The following is a 20,000-nucleotide window of genomic DNA, read 5'->3' as shown; positions in this document are numbered from 1 at the left end:
CACAAGTCGCCGTAAGAAAATACCATTTGCGTATTAAAAATGGATAAAATCGGTAGAGTGTCATGTTTCACCTTAAGTCAGGGGTGTCCAAACTTTTTCCACAGAGGGCCGCACACGGAAAAATTTAAGCGTGCGGGGGCCAATTTGATATATTTTTTTATTTTCAAACCATAACAAAATATATGGATTTTTTTTAATCCTTAGGGGTCCTGTGGAGCATAGAGGGTCTCAGTCACTAAAATGTTAAAAATATGTCAAATTATTATTATTTTTTTTTATTTAATGCTTACAGTAAATCTCTATATCAACTTGAGGTTGATATAAAGTAAAACAAATAAGGTTTTATGCCTTTTCTGTCAAAGACAACTTGGTTTTTTATAGTAAAACTGAAATATGCAGTATTTAGATAGATAGTACTTTATTGATTCCTTCAGGAGAGTTTGTTTATTCAGCAATTAAAGCCCTCAAAGATACATAATGCAGGACACCATTGAATTTAATCATTTAATATTTTTGAGTAATCACAGTGAAAAGTTAAATAAAATCCTACTAAATATATTAGAGCTCATAAAGTGATGCATTTTTATTATTTTTTTTTTTAACTTTTAACCCTTAAATTTCAAGATCAACTTCCGATATATCCGTCGATTTTAAGTTTGAACTATTATTTTGTTTGTTTTATGCTCTTTTGTCAGAACTTTGATGTTTTTATATGGCAACCCCACAACATATTTAATATTTTTTCCACATAAAACATTTTAAAGTGATAATTTTAAGTAAAAATTCATTATAACATTGATTTTTTTTGTCCTTTTTTTTGAGCAATGGAAAAAAATAAAAAATAAAGATAAAAAGAAAAAAAAAAACTGCCTGCATGGCAAATTTGTGTCAACATTGCCACTTTTTCTCATTAGATTTCACCTCATTCCACTTTTTTTTAAACGTTTTTTTTCATTTTTGCAATACAATTTTTGCAGAATGTGTGGCGGGCCGGTAAACGATTAGCTGCGGGCCGCACTTTGGACACCCCTGCCTTAAGTGAAACATGACACTTAACGTCAACTACTATGTTGCCTCACTCTGAGAGATGTTTGCTCCCGGTAAGGAATGTGCAACTTCAGCATTCAGCAAATGAATGAACAAACTGAATGAAAACACCACCGGCCGGAATGGGAGCTCCTCTGGATGCCAGATGTCTGCCTGTCAAGTCAAATATTAACTGGAGCTAAGACAAATACAGAAAGTAAGGCGCGGCCTGGCCTGTCTGACATAGACGGATAGCTGAAATGGGTGGGGAGGGAAATGACGGCGGCAGAAGCTGCATGTCCTTTGAGTGAGGATGAAGCCATAAAACCCGTCCGGGTTCACACCTGCACTTTTGACTCAATCGCTACAAGAAATAATCAATCCAATTCTTGCATAAAACACAAATATTTACCACATTTTTAGGACACTATCATGTCTACACTGCAAAAACTGAAATCTAAGCAATATTAAATATCTCAAATAAGGGTGATGTTTGCTTATTTTCTGTCTAATAAGATAATTATTCACACTGAGCAGATTTTATGTAAGTGTTTTACTTGTTTTAAGGGTTTTGGTCCTAAATCAGGGGTGTCCAAAGTGCGGCCCGGGGGCCATTTGCAGCCTGCAGTTAATCGTTTACCGGCCCCGCCATACATTCTTAAAAATGGCAAAATTGATAGTATTGCAAAAATAAAAAAAAAAACATTTAAAAAAGTGGAATGAGGTAAAATCTAATGAGAAAAAGTGGCAATGTTGACACAAAGCTGCCATGCAGGCAGTTTTTTTGTCCCTTTTGTCTTTATTTTCTTTTTTTTTCCATTGCTCAAAAAAAAAAAAAAGGACAAAAAATCTGTTATAATGAGTTGTTACTTAAAAATTATCACTTTAAAATGTTTTATGGGGACAAAATATTGCATATGTTGTGTGGTTGCCATATAAAAACATCAAAGTTTTGACAAAAGAGCATAAAACAAACAAAATAATAGTTCAAACTTAAAATCGACAGATATATCGGAAGTTGATTTTGAAACTTAAGTGTTAAAAGTTAAAAAAAACTAATAAAATGCATCACTTTATGAGTGGAGAACCTTTCGGATCTCAAATATATTTAGTAGGATTTTATTTAACTTTTCACTGTGATTACTCAAAAATATTAAATAATCAAAATCAATGATCTTTGAGGGCTTTAATTGCTAAATAAAGGAACTCTCCTCAAGGAATCAATAAAGTACTATCCATCTATCTAAATACTGCATATTTCAGTTTTACTATAAAAAACAAAGTTGTCTGACAGAAAAGGCATAAAACTTTATTTGTTTTACTTTATATCAACCTCAAGTTGATATAGAGATTTTCTGTAAGCATTGAATTAAAAATAATAATTTGACTTATTTTTAACATTTTAGTGACTGAGACCCTCTATGCTCCCCAGGACCCCTAAGGATTAAAAAAAATAAAATAAATCCATATATTTTGTTATGGTTTGAAAATGAAAAATATCAAATTGGCCCCCGCATGCTTAAGTTTTTCCGTGTGAAAAAGTTTGGACACCCCTGTCCTAAATGAGCTCAGTAATATATTACAGCTTGTTGCTGAGCTGTTATGACCTCCATCCATCCATCCATTTTCTACCGCTTATTCCCTTTTGGGGTCGCGGGGGGGCGCTAAATTGAGTAAAACATGCTTGAAACTAGAATATCAACTGTTGCAAAGCTGTGTCATCAACACTCACAAGTTTAAAACTACTTTTTTAAAGTAATAATTCCTTATTTAGAGCATGAAGAAAAAATCATAACTTTGACACTTTTGCATCTCATAATTAAAACAGATGGCAGCCAAATGGACTTTGCTGTTTTATTTTCAATGAAACAATAGAAAATACGTAGTCATATAGTAGTGCACTTGAGTATATACTTATTTGAAGGTATTTTTGGGTTCATTAAGGTTAGCTAATTTTACTTGTTTTGGAAAGTCTTGACAAGCCAAATTCAAAGAACCCCTTTCAGTTTCCTGAAAAATGTAATTTTTGCCTCTTTGAGCTTCAAAATGCAAGTTAAAAGTCTACTATGCAAAGCAAAAGCCATTTATCAACAACATCCAGAAACCCCGAGCTGTAATTTGACCCCCTTAACATGCTTCAAAACTCACCAAATTTTACACACACATCAGGCCTGGTAAAAATTGCCACCTAATAAAAAAACCAAACCCTAAAAATCACAATTGCGCTCTAGCGCCCCCTAAGAAAAAACACAGAAAAAACTACTTGTAACTTTCGTTAGGAATGTCGTAGAGACATGAAACAAAGACCTCTATGTAGGTCTGACTTACACCTACATTTCAGACACTCACTTCCTTCAGCAAAAATCAACAGGAAGTTGGCAAAAAACGCTTCTAAACAATATTTTCCTAAAAAATGTCCTTTTTGCCAGTGTGTCGATGTTAAGATATTACGCCGAGTAGCTAAGTCTATCTGTTTGCTAATAGTAGCTACTATCCATCCATCTTCTAACGCTTCCCTGGGTTTGGGTCGCGGGGGCAGCAGCCAAAGCGGTCCCGTCCATCGCTGCTTGCAGCTTTAATTTTACTTGTTTTGAAAAGTCTTGACAAACCAAATTTTCTTGTTCTATTGGCAGATAATTTTGCTTAGTTCAAATAAAATACCCCTCATTTTTGTAATTTTTTTGCTTGTTTTTGAACACTGACTTTTTGCAGTCTGCAGCTTTAATTTTACTTGTGTTGGAAAGTCTTGACAAGCAAAATTTTCTTGTTTTATTGGCAGATAATTTTGCTTAGTTAAAAAAAAAATACCCCTCATTTTTGAATTTTTTTTTCTTGTTTTTGAACACTGACTTTTTGCAGTGTGCAGCTTTGTTTTACTTGTTTTGAAAAGTCTTGATAAGCCAAATTTTTCTTGTTCTATTGGCAGATAATTTTGCTTAGTTCAAATAAAATACCCCTCATTTTTGTAATTTTTTTTCTTGTTTTTGAACACTGACTTTTTGCAGTGTGCAGCTTTAATTTTACTTGTTTTGGAAAGTCTTGACAAGCCAAATTTTCTTGTTCTATTGGCAGATAATTTTGCTTGTTCAAATAAAATACCCCTCATTTTTGTATATTTTTTTTCTTGTTTTTGAACACTGACTTTTTGCAATGTGCAGCTTTAATTTGACTTGTTTTGGAAAGTCTTGATAAGCCGAAATATTTCTTGTTTTTTTGGCAGATAATTTTGCTTAGTTCAAATAAAGTACCCCTCATTTTTGTATATTTTTTTCTTGTTTTTGAACACTGACTTTTTGCAGTGTGCAGCTTTAATTTTACTTGTGTTGAAAAGTCTTGACAAGCCAAATTTTCTTGTTCTATTGGCAGATAATTTTGCTTAGTTCAAATAAAATACCCCTCATTTTTGTAATTTTTTTGCTTGTTTTTGAACACTGACTTTTTGCAGTGTGCAGCTTTAATTTTACTTGTTTTGGAAAGTCTTGACAAGCCAAATTTTTCTTGTTTTTTTGGCAGATAATTTTGCTTAGTTCAAATAAAATACCCCTCATTTTTGTATTTTTTTTTTCTTGTTTTTGAACACTGACTTTTTGCAGTGTGCAGCTTTAATTTGACTTGTTTTGGAAAGTCTTGACAAGCCAAATTTTCTTGTTTTATTGGCAGATAATTTTGCTTAGATCAAATAAAATACCCCTCATTTTTGTATTTTTTTTTCTTGTTTTTGAACGCTGACTTTTTGCAGTGTGCAGCTTTAATTTTACTTGTGTTGGAAAGTCTTGACAAGCAAAATGTTCTTGTTCTATTGGCAGGTAATTTTGCTTAGTTCAAAAAAAATACCCCTCATTTTTGAATTTTTTTTTTCTTGTTTTGAACACTGACTTTTTGCAGTGTGCAGCTTTATTTTTACTTGTTTTGGAAAGTCTTGATAAGCAAAATGTTCTTGTTCTATTGGCAGATAATTTTGTTTAGTTCAAATAAAATACCCCTCATTTTTGTAATTTTTTTGCTTGTTTTTGAACACTGACTGTTTGCAATGTGCAGCTTTAATTTTACTTGTTTTTTGGCAGATAATTTTGCTTAGTTCAGTTAAAATACCCCTCATTTTTGTATTTTTTTTCTTGTTTTTGAACACTGACTTTTTGCAGTGTGCAGCTTTATTTACTTGTTTTGAAAAGTCTTGATAAGCCAAATTTTTCTTGTCCTATTGGCAGATAATGTTGCTTAGTTCAAATAAAATACCCCTCATTTTTGTAATTTTTTTGCTTGATTTTGAACACTGACTTTTTGCAGTGTGCAGCTTTAATTTGACTTGTTTTGGAAAGTCTTGACAAGCCACATTTTCTTGTTCTATTGGCAGATAATGTTGTTTAGTTCAAATAAAAAAACCCTCATTTTTGAATTTTTTTCCCCTGTTTTTGAACACTGACTTTTTGCAGTGTGCAGCTTTAATTTTACTTGTTTTGGAAAGTCTTGATAAGCCAAATTTTCTTGTCCTATTAGCAAATAATTCTCCTTAGTTCAAATAAAATACCCCTCATTTTTGTATTTTTTTTTTTTCTTGTTTTTGAACACTGACTTTTTGCAGTGTAAGAAGCGGCTGTTTGTATAAACCCTCCAAACACGGCTATAAAAACTTTAGAGTATTACTTGCAACATTTGTGACACTCCTTCTGTGCGGAGGCGTATTAAAAAAAGCCGGATCAGAGTATCTGGTTCTACCGCTTGCAGGTTTAGCAACACTTTCCTTTAGAAACTTCCCGTCGTCGTTGCGCTCGGAATATTTTCTAAAACTGTTAAAACATGCCTGGGAGTTTAAACAGGAGACTTCACACAAACTGCGTGTGTTACAATGCAAAGTCTGATTTAGAGGGCTGTTTAAAACAGTTAACCCCCCAAAAAAACGGGACACTCGCGTGCAAAAGCTCCTGCAAGTCTTAACCTGTTCCCGTTTTATTGCGATTTTGTGACGCTCATCAGTTTCACAAGCAGTGTAGCCTTCATACCTGATACTTAACATCCTGAGAATCACCGTCCTCGGCATCTGACCTTTGTTTTCTGCCAAGGGTCACGTACTTCAGAGACATTTTTGAAACTGAACTACTGTGTGGAACAATTCCCTTCTGGATTATTACAGTTTGTCTAAGTCAGGGGTCTCAAACTCAATGGATGCAGAGTCTGGGTGAGGCTGGGTCGCGAGAAAAAAATGTCTTAATTTTTTTTTGCATACTCCTCAGCATGTTTAGTAATATAATGACGTTTCAAATCGTATCTTTCGTCCACCGCAACTTTCTCTGTGCAAATAAGACACCTGCTCACCAAAGAAATATCGCATCTCCCACTTTTCCTGGAGTTGTCCTAACCTTTTTCTTCACTGCCGGCTTTTAAAAAGACATGTTTGGGGTTGTGGAATATATTTGTATTTAGCCAACGCACCGAGAATAATGTTATGTACGCAATGTGTGTGGTTCCACTTTTCTTCCCTACAGCAACACGGCAGTCGTTGGACAATAGCCAGCAAAGTACCTGGATAGCGAGCGCAAAAAAATGACGGCTCTCGGAGTGTTATCCGGCATCATATAGAAATATAGTGTTCATCGTGAGAGACAAAGCAAATTAAACAATTAAAAAAAACAAATCGTTAATGGGTTGGACTTGTATAGCGCTCAATACCCCTTTTTAAGGAGCTCAAAGTGCTTTGACAGTATTTCCACATTCACCATTAATGCCAACCCTCCCGGATTTTCCGGGAGACTCCCGAAATTCAGCGCCTCTCCCGAAAAACTCCCGGAAGAAATTTCCTACCGAAATTCAGCGCAATTGGAAGCCTCGAGCTCTATGCGGACCTAAGTGGGGACAGCCTGTTTTCACGCCCGCTTTCCCACTATATAAACAGCTTGCCTGCCCAATCTACGGATTTGAATAAAAAAACTGCACACACAAGAAGATGAAGCAGAAGAACGGGGAAGTTACAGCCATGGCGACGCCGTCTGTAATAGAGTGATTCTATGTTGTCTGCCGCCATCTCCTGGTGAATGTTGGCTATAGCGTTATGGGGTTGCTTTTTGATTGGCCAACGATTTACGTGGTGTTGCGCACCTGACGGCAAGTGACTCTCGCCAGTACGCAAATGGCAGAACAAAGGTTGCTCAAATAGTGAAAGGTAAGTGTTGTTGTTTTTTTAATAACCAGCAAGCACAGTACAGTTAGTAGAACAACTGTGTTTTTATTACGGTGTATTTGATAGGTGCCATCTGAAATTCAACTATTTCTTTTATTTATATATATAATAAAATAAATATATAGCTAGAATTCACTGAAAGTCAAGTATTTCATACATATATATATATATATGTATATATATATATATATATATATATATATATATATATATATATATATATATATATATATATATAGGAAATACATATGAAACACTCGAGTTGGTGAATTATACGCCCCTTTTAACCACGCCCCCAACCACGCCTCCGCCCCACCCCTGACCCCCCAACCCCCAACCCCCCACCTCCCGAAATCCGAGGTCTCAAGGTTGGCAAGTATGACATTCACCCATTCACACACACCTTCACACACTGATGGAGGGAGCTGCCATGCAAGGCGCTAACCAGCACCCATCAGGAGCAAGGGTGAAGTGTCTTGCTCAAGGACACAACGGACGGGACTAGGATGGTAGAAGCTAGGGATTAAACCAGTAACCCTCAGATTGCTGGCACAGCCACTCTACCAACTTCGCCACGGTAATAACGGTTTGAATTGGTCCAGGTTATCGGGGACTGTTATTACTGACGGACAGGTTGAAACTTTTATTAGTAGATTGCACAGTTCAGTACATATTCCGTACAATTGACCACTAAATGGTAAAACCCGAATACGTTTTTCAACTTGTTTAAGCCGAATCAATTCATGGTAGGTGTCGCAATGTGACTGCAGCCAGGCACGTAACCCCCTCGTCTCCATGGCAACGTCTCCGTCGCTTTCACTCATTTGCCGCTTTTCCACTAATGCAGGGGTAGGCTACCCAGAATGTTGAAAGAGCCAGTTTGGAGCCAAATAACACAAAGCTCTCAAGCGCCATTCATATAAAACTTGCGGGCCGCACTAACATTAAACTTTCATATTAAAGTGGGGGCCGTGTAAGTCTAAGTCTAAGTCTAAGTCTAAGAAAAATATCCTTGTTATGCCTGTTTGTGGGTGTAGGGCGGGGGTCGGCAACCCGCGGCTCTTTAACGCCGCCCTAGTGGCTCCCTGGAGCTTTTTCAAAAATGTATGAAAAATGGACAAAGATGAGGGGGAAAAAAAACATATTTTTTGTTTTAATACGGTTTCTGTAGGAGGACAAACATGACACAAACCTCCCTAATTGTTATAAAGCACACTGTTTATATTAATCATGCTTCACTGATTCGATTATTTCGCGAGCGCCGTTTTGTCCTACTAATTTTGGCGGTCCTTGAACTCACCGTAGTTTGTTTACATGTATAGATTTCTCCGACTATCTAAGACGTGTTTTATGCCACTTCTTTTTCTGTCTCATTTTGTCCACCAAACTATCAACTATTAAGGTGAGTTTTGTTGATGTTATTGACTTGTGTGGCGTGAGCTAATCAGCTATATTTGGTCACTGCAAGACGGCAAGCTAATCGATGCTAACATGCTATTTAGGCTAGCTATATGTACATATTGCATCATTATGCCTCATTTGTAGCTATATTTGAGCTCATTTAGTTTCATTTAAGTCCTCATAATTCAAGTTATATCTCGGTTTAGCTCGGTTGGTAGAGTGGCCGTGCCAGCAACTTGAGGGTTGCAGGTTCAATTCCCGCTTCTGCCAAGCTAGTCACTGCCGTTGTGTCCTTGGGCAAGACACTTTACCCACCTGCTCCCAGTGCCACCCACACTGCTTTAAATGTAACTTGGATATTGGGTTTCACTATGTAAAGCGCTTTGAGTCACTAGAGAAAAAGCGCTATATAAATATAATTCACTTCACATGACACTATCTGTATGTAATATGGCTTTTAATTTTTTTCGCGGCTCCAGACAGGTTTGTTTTTGTATTTTTGGTCCAATCTGGCTCTTTCAACATTTTAGGTTGCCGAGCCCTGGTGTAGGGATTGTGAATTATGTGAATTATATTTATATAGCGCTTTTCTCTAATGACTCAAAGTGCTTTACATAGTGAAACCCAATATCTAAGTTACATTTAAACCAGTGTGGGTGGCACTGGGAGCAGGTGGGTAAAGTGTCTTGCCCAAGGACACAACGGCAGTGACTAGGATGGCGGAAGCGGGAATCGAACCTGCAACCCTCAAGTTGCTGGCACGGCCGCTCTACCAACCGAGCTATGCTATGCCATTGTGTTTTTGTTGTGTTGTTGGTCCATGCTTTGTGCATTCGTACGTGTATTATTTTCTATAATTCTTTGTGTTTTTTTTTCTGTTTTCATTTTGTAGCTGTATGTAGAAATGGCGCCGCTGAAGTGGCAGTGGATTGCATCAGCTCTGCGCTCTCTTAATGTCTTTCGTAGCCTTCATATTATTTAATGTTTCCCTTTTGTTTTCACGTGTTTTTACCTTGTTTTTGCGGGACTTTTTGTGTCCGCACTGCAACCACACAATTTGGGCATTGTGGACTAAATAAGGTCCATCTTGTCCTTTGTCTACCGCAGAGGACATTATTGTATTGCGTGAGCCCTGACGAAGCGTGGGTGTTTCTGGAATGTGAGCTTAGTGGTTTGCCTAAACTCGCCGAGTATTCGCATGAGCAAGACTTCGAGACTCTGAGAGATGATTAGTGGACCCCTTCTGAGGGCCCGATGTTGCAATTATTGTAGGTTGATTAGAGAAGGAATCTGGATTATGAATGAACATGGTCATACTCACATAGGCATCTGGGAAGGCTCTGTATTTTACGTGCCTCTCTGGCTCAGGTGCCTGGACTTGAGACCCCCTGGACAGGTTGTTTTGGGTGGGAAAATTCTTCTGGGTGCCCACTGGGATGGAATCCTGACTGAAGCTCCTCTGCAGAGTAGGGGTGATCAGTGCCTGGGTGCTCAGTGCCTGGGTGCCCATCCCCTGACCCAAAGTATGCCCAAACTTAGATACGGAGGACTCTGTGGTGGGGAACAACCTGTGATGTTCCAAGGAAGTAGAGGGGCTGATGAGGCTTCCGGAAGGTGGCGTGGTGCTGCTTTGCAGCGATGACCGACCCAAGCGACTGCTGAGGTCATCAGCTCCGCCCGAGAAGCTTGACGAGGGCGGGGAGCTCATGAGGAAGGATAAGCGTTCGAAGCGAGAACCCGGTGAGTCTGTTGTGGTGTTGACTTCGCTGAGCTCCTTAAGTAGGCTGGACGAGCCAAAACTGGGCAGGGAACCGGAGCGGGTCACTGGTTGGTGGACCTTGCCGTTTTCCTGTTTGTGATCAGTCGAGGAAGAGCGGTAGTTGGCGAAGATGACGCTGGTGTCCAGGCGCGAGGCTGCGGATTGTCCGTTGGAATCGTCGGAACTGTTGGAGGATTGCCTCATGACAACACTTGCGGTGGCTGACGCTCGGTTGGGGCTGAGGGGCGCGGCTCTCGTCCCGGGCAGATCCTGGTGATACAAAAACTTGGTCAGAGTTGAGCCTTTGAAATAGCTGCAGTTAAACCTATTTCTCAAGTCATCTGGCAGAGGCTAGGGTGGGTATGCCTCACACTCTCGGGGTCTCTCATTCAATTTGAGCACAATACTTCACGTTTTAACCACAAGACTTCACTTGTTAACTACTTCTACCAGCAGTTATAGCGACTCTTGAGTTATGACAGGCCTTATCATTATGAATGTAAAAAAAATAATGACAACCCATCATGGTTTGCTTATAGAATGTTCCATTTTGTGCTGCCCAATGTGTGTTTGCTGTGCTGTAATTTTGGGTCTGCACTATTGTTAGTGTTCTTTCTAGTAGGATTCAAGAGTGGGATAATATATTTGGTTGTTAGCCACCCAGGATGCATGGGACACTATTAAGGCCGGAAAGATGCTCCCACGTCATGTAGCTTGCGTGATTGAAATTATGGGCCTGCGGTGGGGTACAAAATATGGGTCAGTGGTCCACAAACTATGGGCCTGCAGTCAAAAAAATATGGGTCTCCGGGCCACACAATATGAGCCGACGGACCACAAATTATGAGCCTGCAGTCGGGCACAAAATATGGGTCAGTGGTCAACAAACTATGGGCCTGCAGTGAAGAAAATACGGGCCTTCGGGCAACACATTATAATCCGACGGACCACAAATCATGAGCCTGCAGTGGGGCACAAAATATGGGTCAGTGGTCAACAAACTATGGGCCTGCAGTCAAGAAAATATGGGCCTGCGAGCCACACATTATGAGCCAGCGGGCCACAAATGATGAGCCTGCAGTGGGGCACAAAATATGGGTCAGTGGTCAACAAACTATGGGCCTGCAGTGAAGAAAATACGGGCCTGCGGGCCACACATTATGAGCCGGCGGGTCACAAATTATGGGCCTGCGATGGGGTACAAAATATGGGTCAGTGGTCAACAAACTATGGGCCTGCAGTCAAGAAAATATGGGCCTGCGGGCACACATTATGAGCCGGCGGACCACAAAACATGGGCCTGCAGTGGGGCACAAAATATGGGTCAGTGGTCTACAAAATATGGGCCTGCAGTCAAGAAAATATGGGCCTGCGGGCCACACATTATGATCTGACGGACCACAAATTATGAGCGTGCAGTGGGGCACAAAATATGGGTCAGTGGTCAACCAACTATGGGCCTGCAGTCAATAAAATATGGGCCTGCGGTCCACACATTATAATCCGACGGACCACAAACTATGAGCCTGCAGTGGGGCACAAAATATGGGTCAGTGGTCAACAAACTACGGGCTTGCAGTCAAGAAAATACGGGCCTGCGGCCAACACATTATAATCCGAAGGACCACAAATTATGAGCCTGCGGTGGGGCACAAAATATGGGTCAGTGGTCAACAAACTACGGGCTTGCAGTCAATAAAATATGGGCCTGCGGACCACAAATTATGAGCCTGCAGTGGGGCACAAAATATGGGTCAGTGGTCAACAAACTACGGGCTTGCAGTCAAGAAAATACGGGCCTGCGGGCCACACATTATGAGCTGACGGACCACAAATTATGGGCCTGCAGTGGGGCACAAAATATGGGTCACTGGTCAACAAACTATGGGCCTGCAGTCAAGAAAATACGGGCCTGCGGGCCACACATTATGAGCCGACGGACCACAAATGATGAGCCTGCAGTGGCGCACAAAATATGGGTCCAATGGTCCACAAACTATTAGCCTGCAGTCAATAAAATATGGGCCTGCGGGCACACATTATGAGCCGGCGGACCACAAAACATGGGCCTGCAGTGGGGCACAAAATATGGGTCAGTGGTGAACAAACTATGGGCCTGCAGTCAATAAAATATGGGCCTGCGGGCCACACATTATGATCTGACGGACCACAAATTATGAGCGTGCAGTGGGGCACAAAATATGGGTCAGTGGTCAACAAACTATGGGCCTGCAGAAAAGAAAATATGGGCCTGCGGGCACACATTATGAGCCGGCGGACCACAAAACATGGGCCTGCAGTGGGGCACAAAATATGGGTCAGTGGTGAACAAACTATGGGCCTGCAGTCAATAAAATATGGGCCTGCGGGCCACACATTATGATCTGACGGACCACAAATTATGAGCGTGCAGTGGGGCACAAAATATGGGTCAGTGGTCAACCAACTATGGGCCTGCAGTCAATAAAATATGGGCCTGCGGTCCACACATTATAATCCGGCGGACCACAAATTATGAGCCTGCAGTGGGGCACAAAATATGGGTCAGTGGTCAACAAACTAAGGGCTTGCAGTCAAGAAAATACGGGCCTGCGGCCAACACATTATAATCCGAAGGACCACAAATTATGAGCCTGCGGTGGGGCACAAAATATGGGTCAGTGGTCAACAAACTACGGGCTTGCAGTCAATAAAATATGGGCCTGCGGACCACAAATTATGAGCCTGCAGTGGGGCACAAAATATGGGTCAGTGGTCAACAAACTACGGGCTTGCAGTCAAGAAAATACGGGCCTGCGGACAACACATTATAATCCGACGGACCACAAATCATGAGCCTGCAGTGGGGCACAAAATATGGGTCAGTGGTCAACAAACTACGGGCTTGCAGTCAAGAAAATACGGGCCTGCGGCCAACACATTATAATCCGACGGACCACAAATCATGAGCCTGCGGTGGGGCACAAAATATGGGTCAGTGGTCTACAAAATATGGGCCTGCAGTCAAAAAATATGGGCCTGCCAACCACACATTATGAACCGGTGGACCACAAATTATGGGCTTGCAGTGGGGCACAAAATATGGGTCAGTGGTCTACAAACTACGGGCTTGCAGTCAAGAAAATACGGGCCTGCGGACAACACATTATAGCTGACGGACCACAAATTATGAGCCTGCGGTGGGGCACAAAATATGGGTCAGGGATCAACAAACTATGGGCCTGCAGTCAAGAAAAAATGGGCCTGTGGGCCACAAATTATGGGCCTGCAGTGGGGCACAAAATGTGGATCAGTGGTCAACAAACTATGGGCCTGCAGTCAAGAAAATGTGGGCCTTTGGACCACAAATTATGGGCATGCAGTGGGGCACAAAATGTGGGTCAGTGGTCAACAAACTATGGGCCTGCAGTCAAGAAAATGTGGGCCTGCGGACCACAAATTATGGGCATGCAGTGGGGCACAAAATGTGGGTCAGTGGTCCACAAACTATTGGCCTGCGGTCAATAAAATATGGGCCTGCGGTGGGGTGAACACAAAATATGGGTCAGTGGTCAACAAACTATGGGCCTGCAGTCAAGAAAAAATGGGCCTGTGGGCCACAAATTATGGGCCTGCAGTGGGGCACAAAATGTGGATCAGTGGTCAACAAACTATGGGCCTGCAGTCAATAAAATGTGGGCCTGCGGACCACAAATCATGGGCATGCAGTGGGGCACAAAATATGGGTCAGTAGTCCACAAACTATTGGCCTGCAGTCACAAAAATATGGGCCTGCGGTGGGGCGAACACAAAATATGGGTCAGTGGTCAACAAACTATGGGCCTGCAGTCAAGAAAAAATGGGCCTGTGGGCCACAAATTATGGGCCTGCAGTGGGGCACAAAATGTGGATCAGTGGTCAACAAACTATGGGCCTGCAGTCAAGAAAATGTGGGCCTGCGGACCACAAATCATGGGCATGCAGTGGGGCACAAAATATGGGTCAGTGGTCCACAAACTATTGGCCTGCAGTCAATAAAATATGGGCCTGCGGGCAACACATTATGAGCCGGCGGACCACAAATTATGGGCCTGCGGTGGGGCGAACACAAAATATGGGTCAGCGACCAACAAAATATGGGCCTGCTAGCCACATTATGAGCCTGCGGGCCACAAATTATGGGCCTGTGGCCCAAAATATGGGCCTTTAAGGGGCTCACAGGCCACAAATTTGAGACTCCTGGTTGAAACAGATCATGTACAAAAACACAGAAATTTGGTTAATTCCATTTGAACTGTCACTTAAACTTTGAGTTGACTTGTTGTCAACTTGTGCTGCCGGTTCTGACTAAACAAAGTGCACCTATTATGCCCAAAGCTAATGTTCTGTTGATAGAGCAAAGAGAAGAAAATTCAGATGTAATACCTTCTTCATTAACTCCATTGGGGATCGTGTGTCTCTAGTGGAGCTTTTCAGGCCCAGGTTGGGAGGTAGAGTGTAAATTCCATTGAGGGCCTCAGCAGAGGACCCGGCCTGCATCTTATTCTTGGGACTGGAGACGTCAGAGGTGACGGGGCTGGGGACCTCTTCGCCGATCGGGGGGAGCGCGGAATGGAGGACCGGCGGCGGTCCCCGCAGACCCATGCTCCTCGGCCTCAGCGTGGACCCCATGCTCTTCAGCGTGTCCTTCAGGGTCTCCATGTCGTACTGGTGGGACGCGTCCGTGTCGGGGGAGGCCGGGGGCGTGTAGGAGGTCGCCGGGTCGTCGAGCTCCACCAGCGTGGCCTTAAAGACTCCAGTAAAAGAGAATGCCTCCGGGTCGTCTGCAGAGAAGCCAAAAACAGAAAGCGAGTGTGAGTCCCTGCATGATTAATTCTCTCTGCCTCTCCCTCCCCACCGTTTCTTGCTTTCACCTGCAGGTGCAGAAGACTCCTCCTGTCTCAAAGAGCTCCGCCCCCAGTCACCTTCCGGCTCTCGGGCCAGCTCGCTCTGAGTTCTGCTGCCAGTGTAGCTGTATGACGTGGCCTCAGGGAGGACAGAGGAGGAGTAGGTGTCAGACAGTCTGTATTTCAGAGCGTCAAAGGGTTCTTCTCTTTTGGATGCATATCTGGAGGCACTATCAATCGAATTCTTCCAGTCATAGTCTGAGCCAAGACTTGTCCCATTCGACTCTGCTCTGTTGAAGTCCGCAGTCCCCTGTGTGGCGGCACTGCCAGTCTCACGCACCAGGGATACTTTACGGATCCCGTAACGGGATTCGTTAAGTTGATCCGGAGGCACATTTCTCATGGAGAGTGTGGTGCTCAGGCTGCTGTAGCCTGTGTTCATTTTGTCATCGGATTCTTGGTCGGCGTCTGTCTTGGGTTCTTGGGAAATCGAGGTTCCCGGGGCGGCTGCGAGGCACCTGGAGAAACAAGTTGAAAATGAAAAGGTCTTTAATCGCTGTATTAATTATTTTAATGACGGTATGTGACACATGTTCCAATGCGCTGGGTGTGGTGTTTATATAATGCCGGCATGAGAACTGAACACTTCTTGAAAATGGAACAGACTATGTTCCCTCGATTGCCGCGGGGGCCTTGTTTTGGAACCCCCGGTGGTAGATGAACACCCTCGCTTGTGCACGCCAGTTTTCCGAGACTCTGTATTTAGTTAGCGCAGGCAGCATGAAGCAGGGCTTTTATTGTGAAGATAGGAAATGTGCAGTCGGCCTTTAGAGTTTTGACGGAAGGTACGGCGCGAGAGTCTGTTGAAATAAAAAGTGTTTCTCGCCTTCCTCTGGGTCATATTTTCATAATAATGATCTTGCAGCAGCCAGCGTCATCTCACAAGACCCTCCGGTACCGTGAATGTCATTTAAGTGACGTCTTGGTGAAGATTGATGATCACTCATTTTTAGGTCTATTTTTTTTAAAAGCCTGGCTGGAGATCGACTGACACACCCCCCGCGGTCGACTGGTAGCTCGCGATCGACGTAATGGGCACCCCTGATCTAGAGCATGGGTGTCAAACTCTGGCCCGCGGGGCAAATTTGGCCCGGCGTCTAATTTCATTTGGCCCTTGAGGAAATATCAAATTACATTGGAGCTGGCCCGCCAGTACTGTACAGCGGGCGGTGCAGCTTTAACACTGCCTTCACCTATAATACTCATACTTGCCAACCTTCCCGATTTTCCCGGGCGACTCTTGAAGTTCAGCGCCCCTCCCGAAAATCTCGCCGGGGCAACCCTTCTCCCGAATTCCACCCATACAACAATATTGGGGGCGTGGCTAAAGACACCACGTTTAGCGTCCTCTACAACCTGTCATCATGTCCGCTTTTCCTCCATACAAACAGCATGCCGGCCAAGTCACATAATATATGCGGTTTGCACACACTTATAAGTGAATCCATGCATACTTGATCAACAGCCATACAGGTCAGACTGAGGGTGGCCGTATAAACAACTTTAACACTGTTCCAAATATGTGCCACACTCTGAACTCACACCAAACAAGAATGACAAACACATTCCGGGAGAACATCCGTACCGTAACACAACAGAACCAATACCCAGAACCCCTTGCAGCACTAACTCTTCCGGGACACTAAAAGGTTAATTTTGTTCCACTTTGGCCCGCGGCTTTGTTCAGTTTTAAATTTTGGCCCACTCTGTATTTGAGATTGACACCCCTGCTTTACCGGAAGTAGCAGACGATGTGCGCGTGACGTCACTGGTTGTAGGGCCCCTCACATCTGAACATTGTTTACAATCATAGCCACCAGCAGCGAGAGCTATTCAGACCGAGAAAGCGAGAATTTCCCCATTAATCTGAGCGAGGATGAAAGATTCGTGGATGAGGAAATTTAGAGTGAAGGACTAGAAAAAAAAAGTTTAAAAAAAAAAGGCGATTGCAGTGAAAGCGATTCAGATGTTTTTAGACACATTTACGAGGATAATTCTGGGAAATCCCTGATCTGCCTATTGTGTTGCTAGTGTTTTAGTGAGTTATATAGTACCTGATAGTCGGAGAGGTGTGGCTATGGATGTGTTGACGGGTGTGTTGAGGGAAGTCACGGAGCAGCAGCAGGACAGAAGCTCCGTAGATCTCCGGTAAGAGGCGACTTGTTACCACAATTTTCTCACCGAAAACTGCCGGTTGACGTGTAGTCGGGATCCATGTTCGCTTGACCGCTCTGATCCATAGTAAAGCTTCACCTCCGGGAATTCCAAACAAGGAAACACCGTGTGTTTGTGTGACTAAAGGCTAAAAGCTTTCCACCTCCATCTTTCTACTTTGACGTCTCCATTATTAATTGAACAAATTGCAAAAGATTCAGCAACACAGATGTCCAAAATACTGTGTAATTATGCGATGAAAACAGACGACTTTTAGCCGTAAGTGGTGCTGAGCTAATATGTCGCCTCCAACCAATAACGTCACAAACACACGTCATCATTCCGCGACGTTTTCAACAGGAAACTCCGCGGGAAATTTAAAATTGCAATTTAGTAAACTAAAAAGGCTGTATTGGCATGTGTTGCAATGTTAATATTTCATCATTGATATATAAACTATCAGACTACGTGGTCGCTAGTAGTGGCTTTCAGTAGGCCTTTAAAGGGGAACATTATCAGCAGACCTATGTAAGCGTCAATATATACCTTGATGGTGCAGAAAAAAGACCATACATTTTTTTAACCGATTTCCGAACTCTAAATGGGTGAATTTTGGTGAATTAAACGCCTTTCTGTTTATCACTCTGGAGGCGATGACGTCAGAATGTGACGTCACCGAGGTAACACACCCACCGTTTTCATTTTCACATTAAAACACCGGGTCTCAGCTCTGTTATTTTCCGTTTTTTTTGACTATTTTTTGGAACCTTGGAGACATCATGCCTGGTGGGTGTGTTGTCGGAGGGTGTAACAACACTAACAGGGAGGGATTCAAGTTGCACCACTGGCAAGAAATCTTTCGCCAGACCCCCATTGAATGTTCCAGAGTGTCTCCACATTTGATCAGCGATGACAGACATGGCACAGAGATGTATGGATAACCTGCAGATGCATTTGCAACGATAAAGTCAACGAAATTACAAAGGTGAGTTTCTATTTGCAGCCTTTTGAGGTAAATATCAACATTACATTTTTCCACAGGCTAATACACAGGGGGCCGTGGCCTTTTGAAATTGGCATATAAATTTGGCAGTCATCTGCATAAAAGTGATAAAACGCTCCATGTTTTTTAAAAATATCTCCAAAAGGGAGGAGATAAAGAGCGAACAGGATGGGGCCTAAAATAGATCCCTGGGGGACACCACAGTAAAGCTGGGCAAAAGAAGAGGTGGAGTCCCCCAGCCTGACAGAGAAGGACCTCTCTGACAGGTAGGATCTGAACCATTAAAATGTATATTTATTTTACACATTTTGACAACATTAGGAAACATGACTAAAACAGAGGCTTTTCAGAGGGTGAGAAAACTCCTGGAAAAGACTTTCTTAGAATGGCCGAAGGCAAAGATGTGTGTGTTGAAGTTGAAAGAAACAGAAACTGCAAATAAAATGAGCTTGAATATATCTGAAATACGAGGCATAATGATAATTATGTACATACAGCTAGCATAAATAGCAGGTTAGCATCGATTAGCTTGTGAAGTATATTTACATAGCGCTTTTCTCTAGTGATTCAAAGCACTTTTACATAGTGAAACCCAATATCTAAGTTACATTTAAACCAGTGTGGGTGTGACTGAGGTGCCGGGTGGGTAAAGTTTCTTGCCCAAGGACACAACGGCAGTGACTAGGATGGCGGAAGCGGGGATCGAACCTGGAACACGCAAGTTGCTGGCACGGCCACTCTACTAACTGAGCTATACGGCCCCACTTGCAGCCATGCAGTGACCAAATAGGCCTGATTAGCACTCCACACAAGTCAATAACATCAACAAAGCGCACTTTTGTGTGATCACGCACAGCATAAAAAGTTTGATGGACAAATACAGACAAAGAAGGAGTGGCATAAAACACGTCTTTCTGTGGCGGCATCAAGGAAAGCTGTACATGTAAACCAACAACGGTGCGTTTAAGGACTTGCGAAATTAGTGGGAGAAAATGGCACGCGCCAAATACTCTCAATTAGGAAGGTTTGTGTCATGTTTGTCCTCCTACAGCAGGGGTGTCCAAAATGCGGCCCGGGGGCCATTTGCGGCCCGCAGCTAATCGTTTACCGGCCAGCCACACATTCTGCAAAAATTGCAGAACTGATAGTATTGCAAAAATAAAAATAAAAACATTTAAAAAAAGTGGAATGAGGTGAAATCTAATGAGAAAAAGTGGCAATGTTGACACAAAGCTGCCATGCAAGCTGTTTTTTTGTTCCTTTTGTCTTTATTTTCGTTTTTTTTTCCATTGCTCAAAAAAAAGGACAAAAAAATCTATGTTATAATGAATTATTACTTAAAAATGATCACTTTAAAATGTTTTATGTGGAAAAAATATGGCGTATGTTGTGTGGTTGCCATATAAAAACATCAACGTTTTGACAAAAGAGCATAAAACAAACAAAATAATAGTTCAAACTTAAAATAGACGGATCTATCGGAAGTTAATCTTGAAATTTAAGTGTTAAAAGTAAAAAAAAATAAAAATAAAAATGTATAATTTTATGAGTGGGGAA

General features: G+C 42.3%; 1 protein-coding gene across 1 annotated transcript in view; it reads right to left on the bottom strand.

Moving 5' to 3' along the window:
• Window positions 1–20,000, bottom strand: part of LOC133539587 (uncharacterized) — a 198,440-nt gene that overhangs the window by 52,848 nt on the left and 125,592 nt on the right. Inside the window, exons 5-7 of the mRNA XM_061881608.1 lie at window positions 15,254–15,744; window positions 14,766–15,163; window positions 9,924–10,631 (exon numbers count right to left, since the gene is read on the bottom strand). Of these exons, the coding sequence (XP_061737592.1) occupies window positions 9,924–10,631; window positions 14,766–15,163; window positions 15,254–15,744 (1,597 nt within the window). The remainder of the gene's footprint in view (window positions 1–9,923; window positions 10,632–14,765; window positions 15,164–15,253; window positions 15,745–20,000) is intronic.

The sequence above is a fragment of the Nerophis ophidion genome, linkage group LG21 (assembly GCF_033978795.1).
Source record: "Nerophis ophidion isolate RoL-2023_Sa linkage group LG21, RoL_Noph_v1.0, whole genome shotgun sequence".
NCBI lineage: Eukaryota > Metazoa > Chordata > Actinopteri > Syngnathiformes > Syngnathidae > Nerophis > Nerophis ophidion.
Note: the sequence above shows the minus strand (reverse complement) of the source record. Positions and strands in the feature narration are given on the sequence as shown.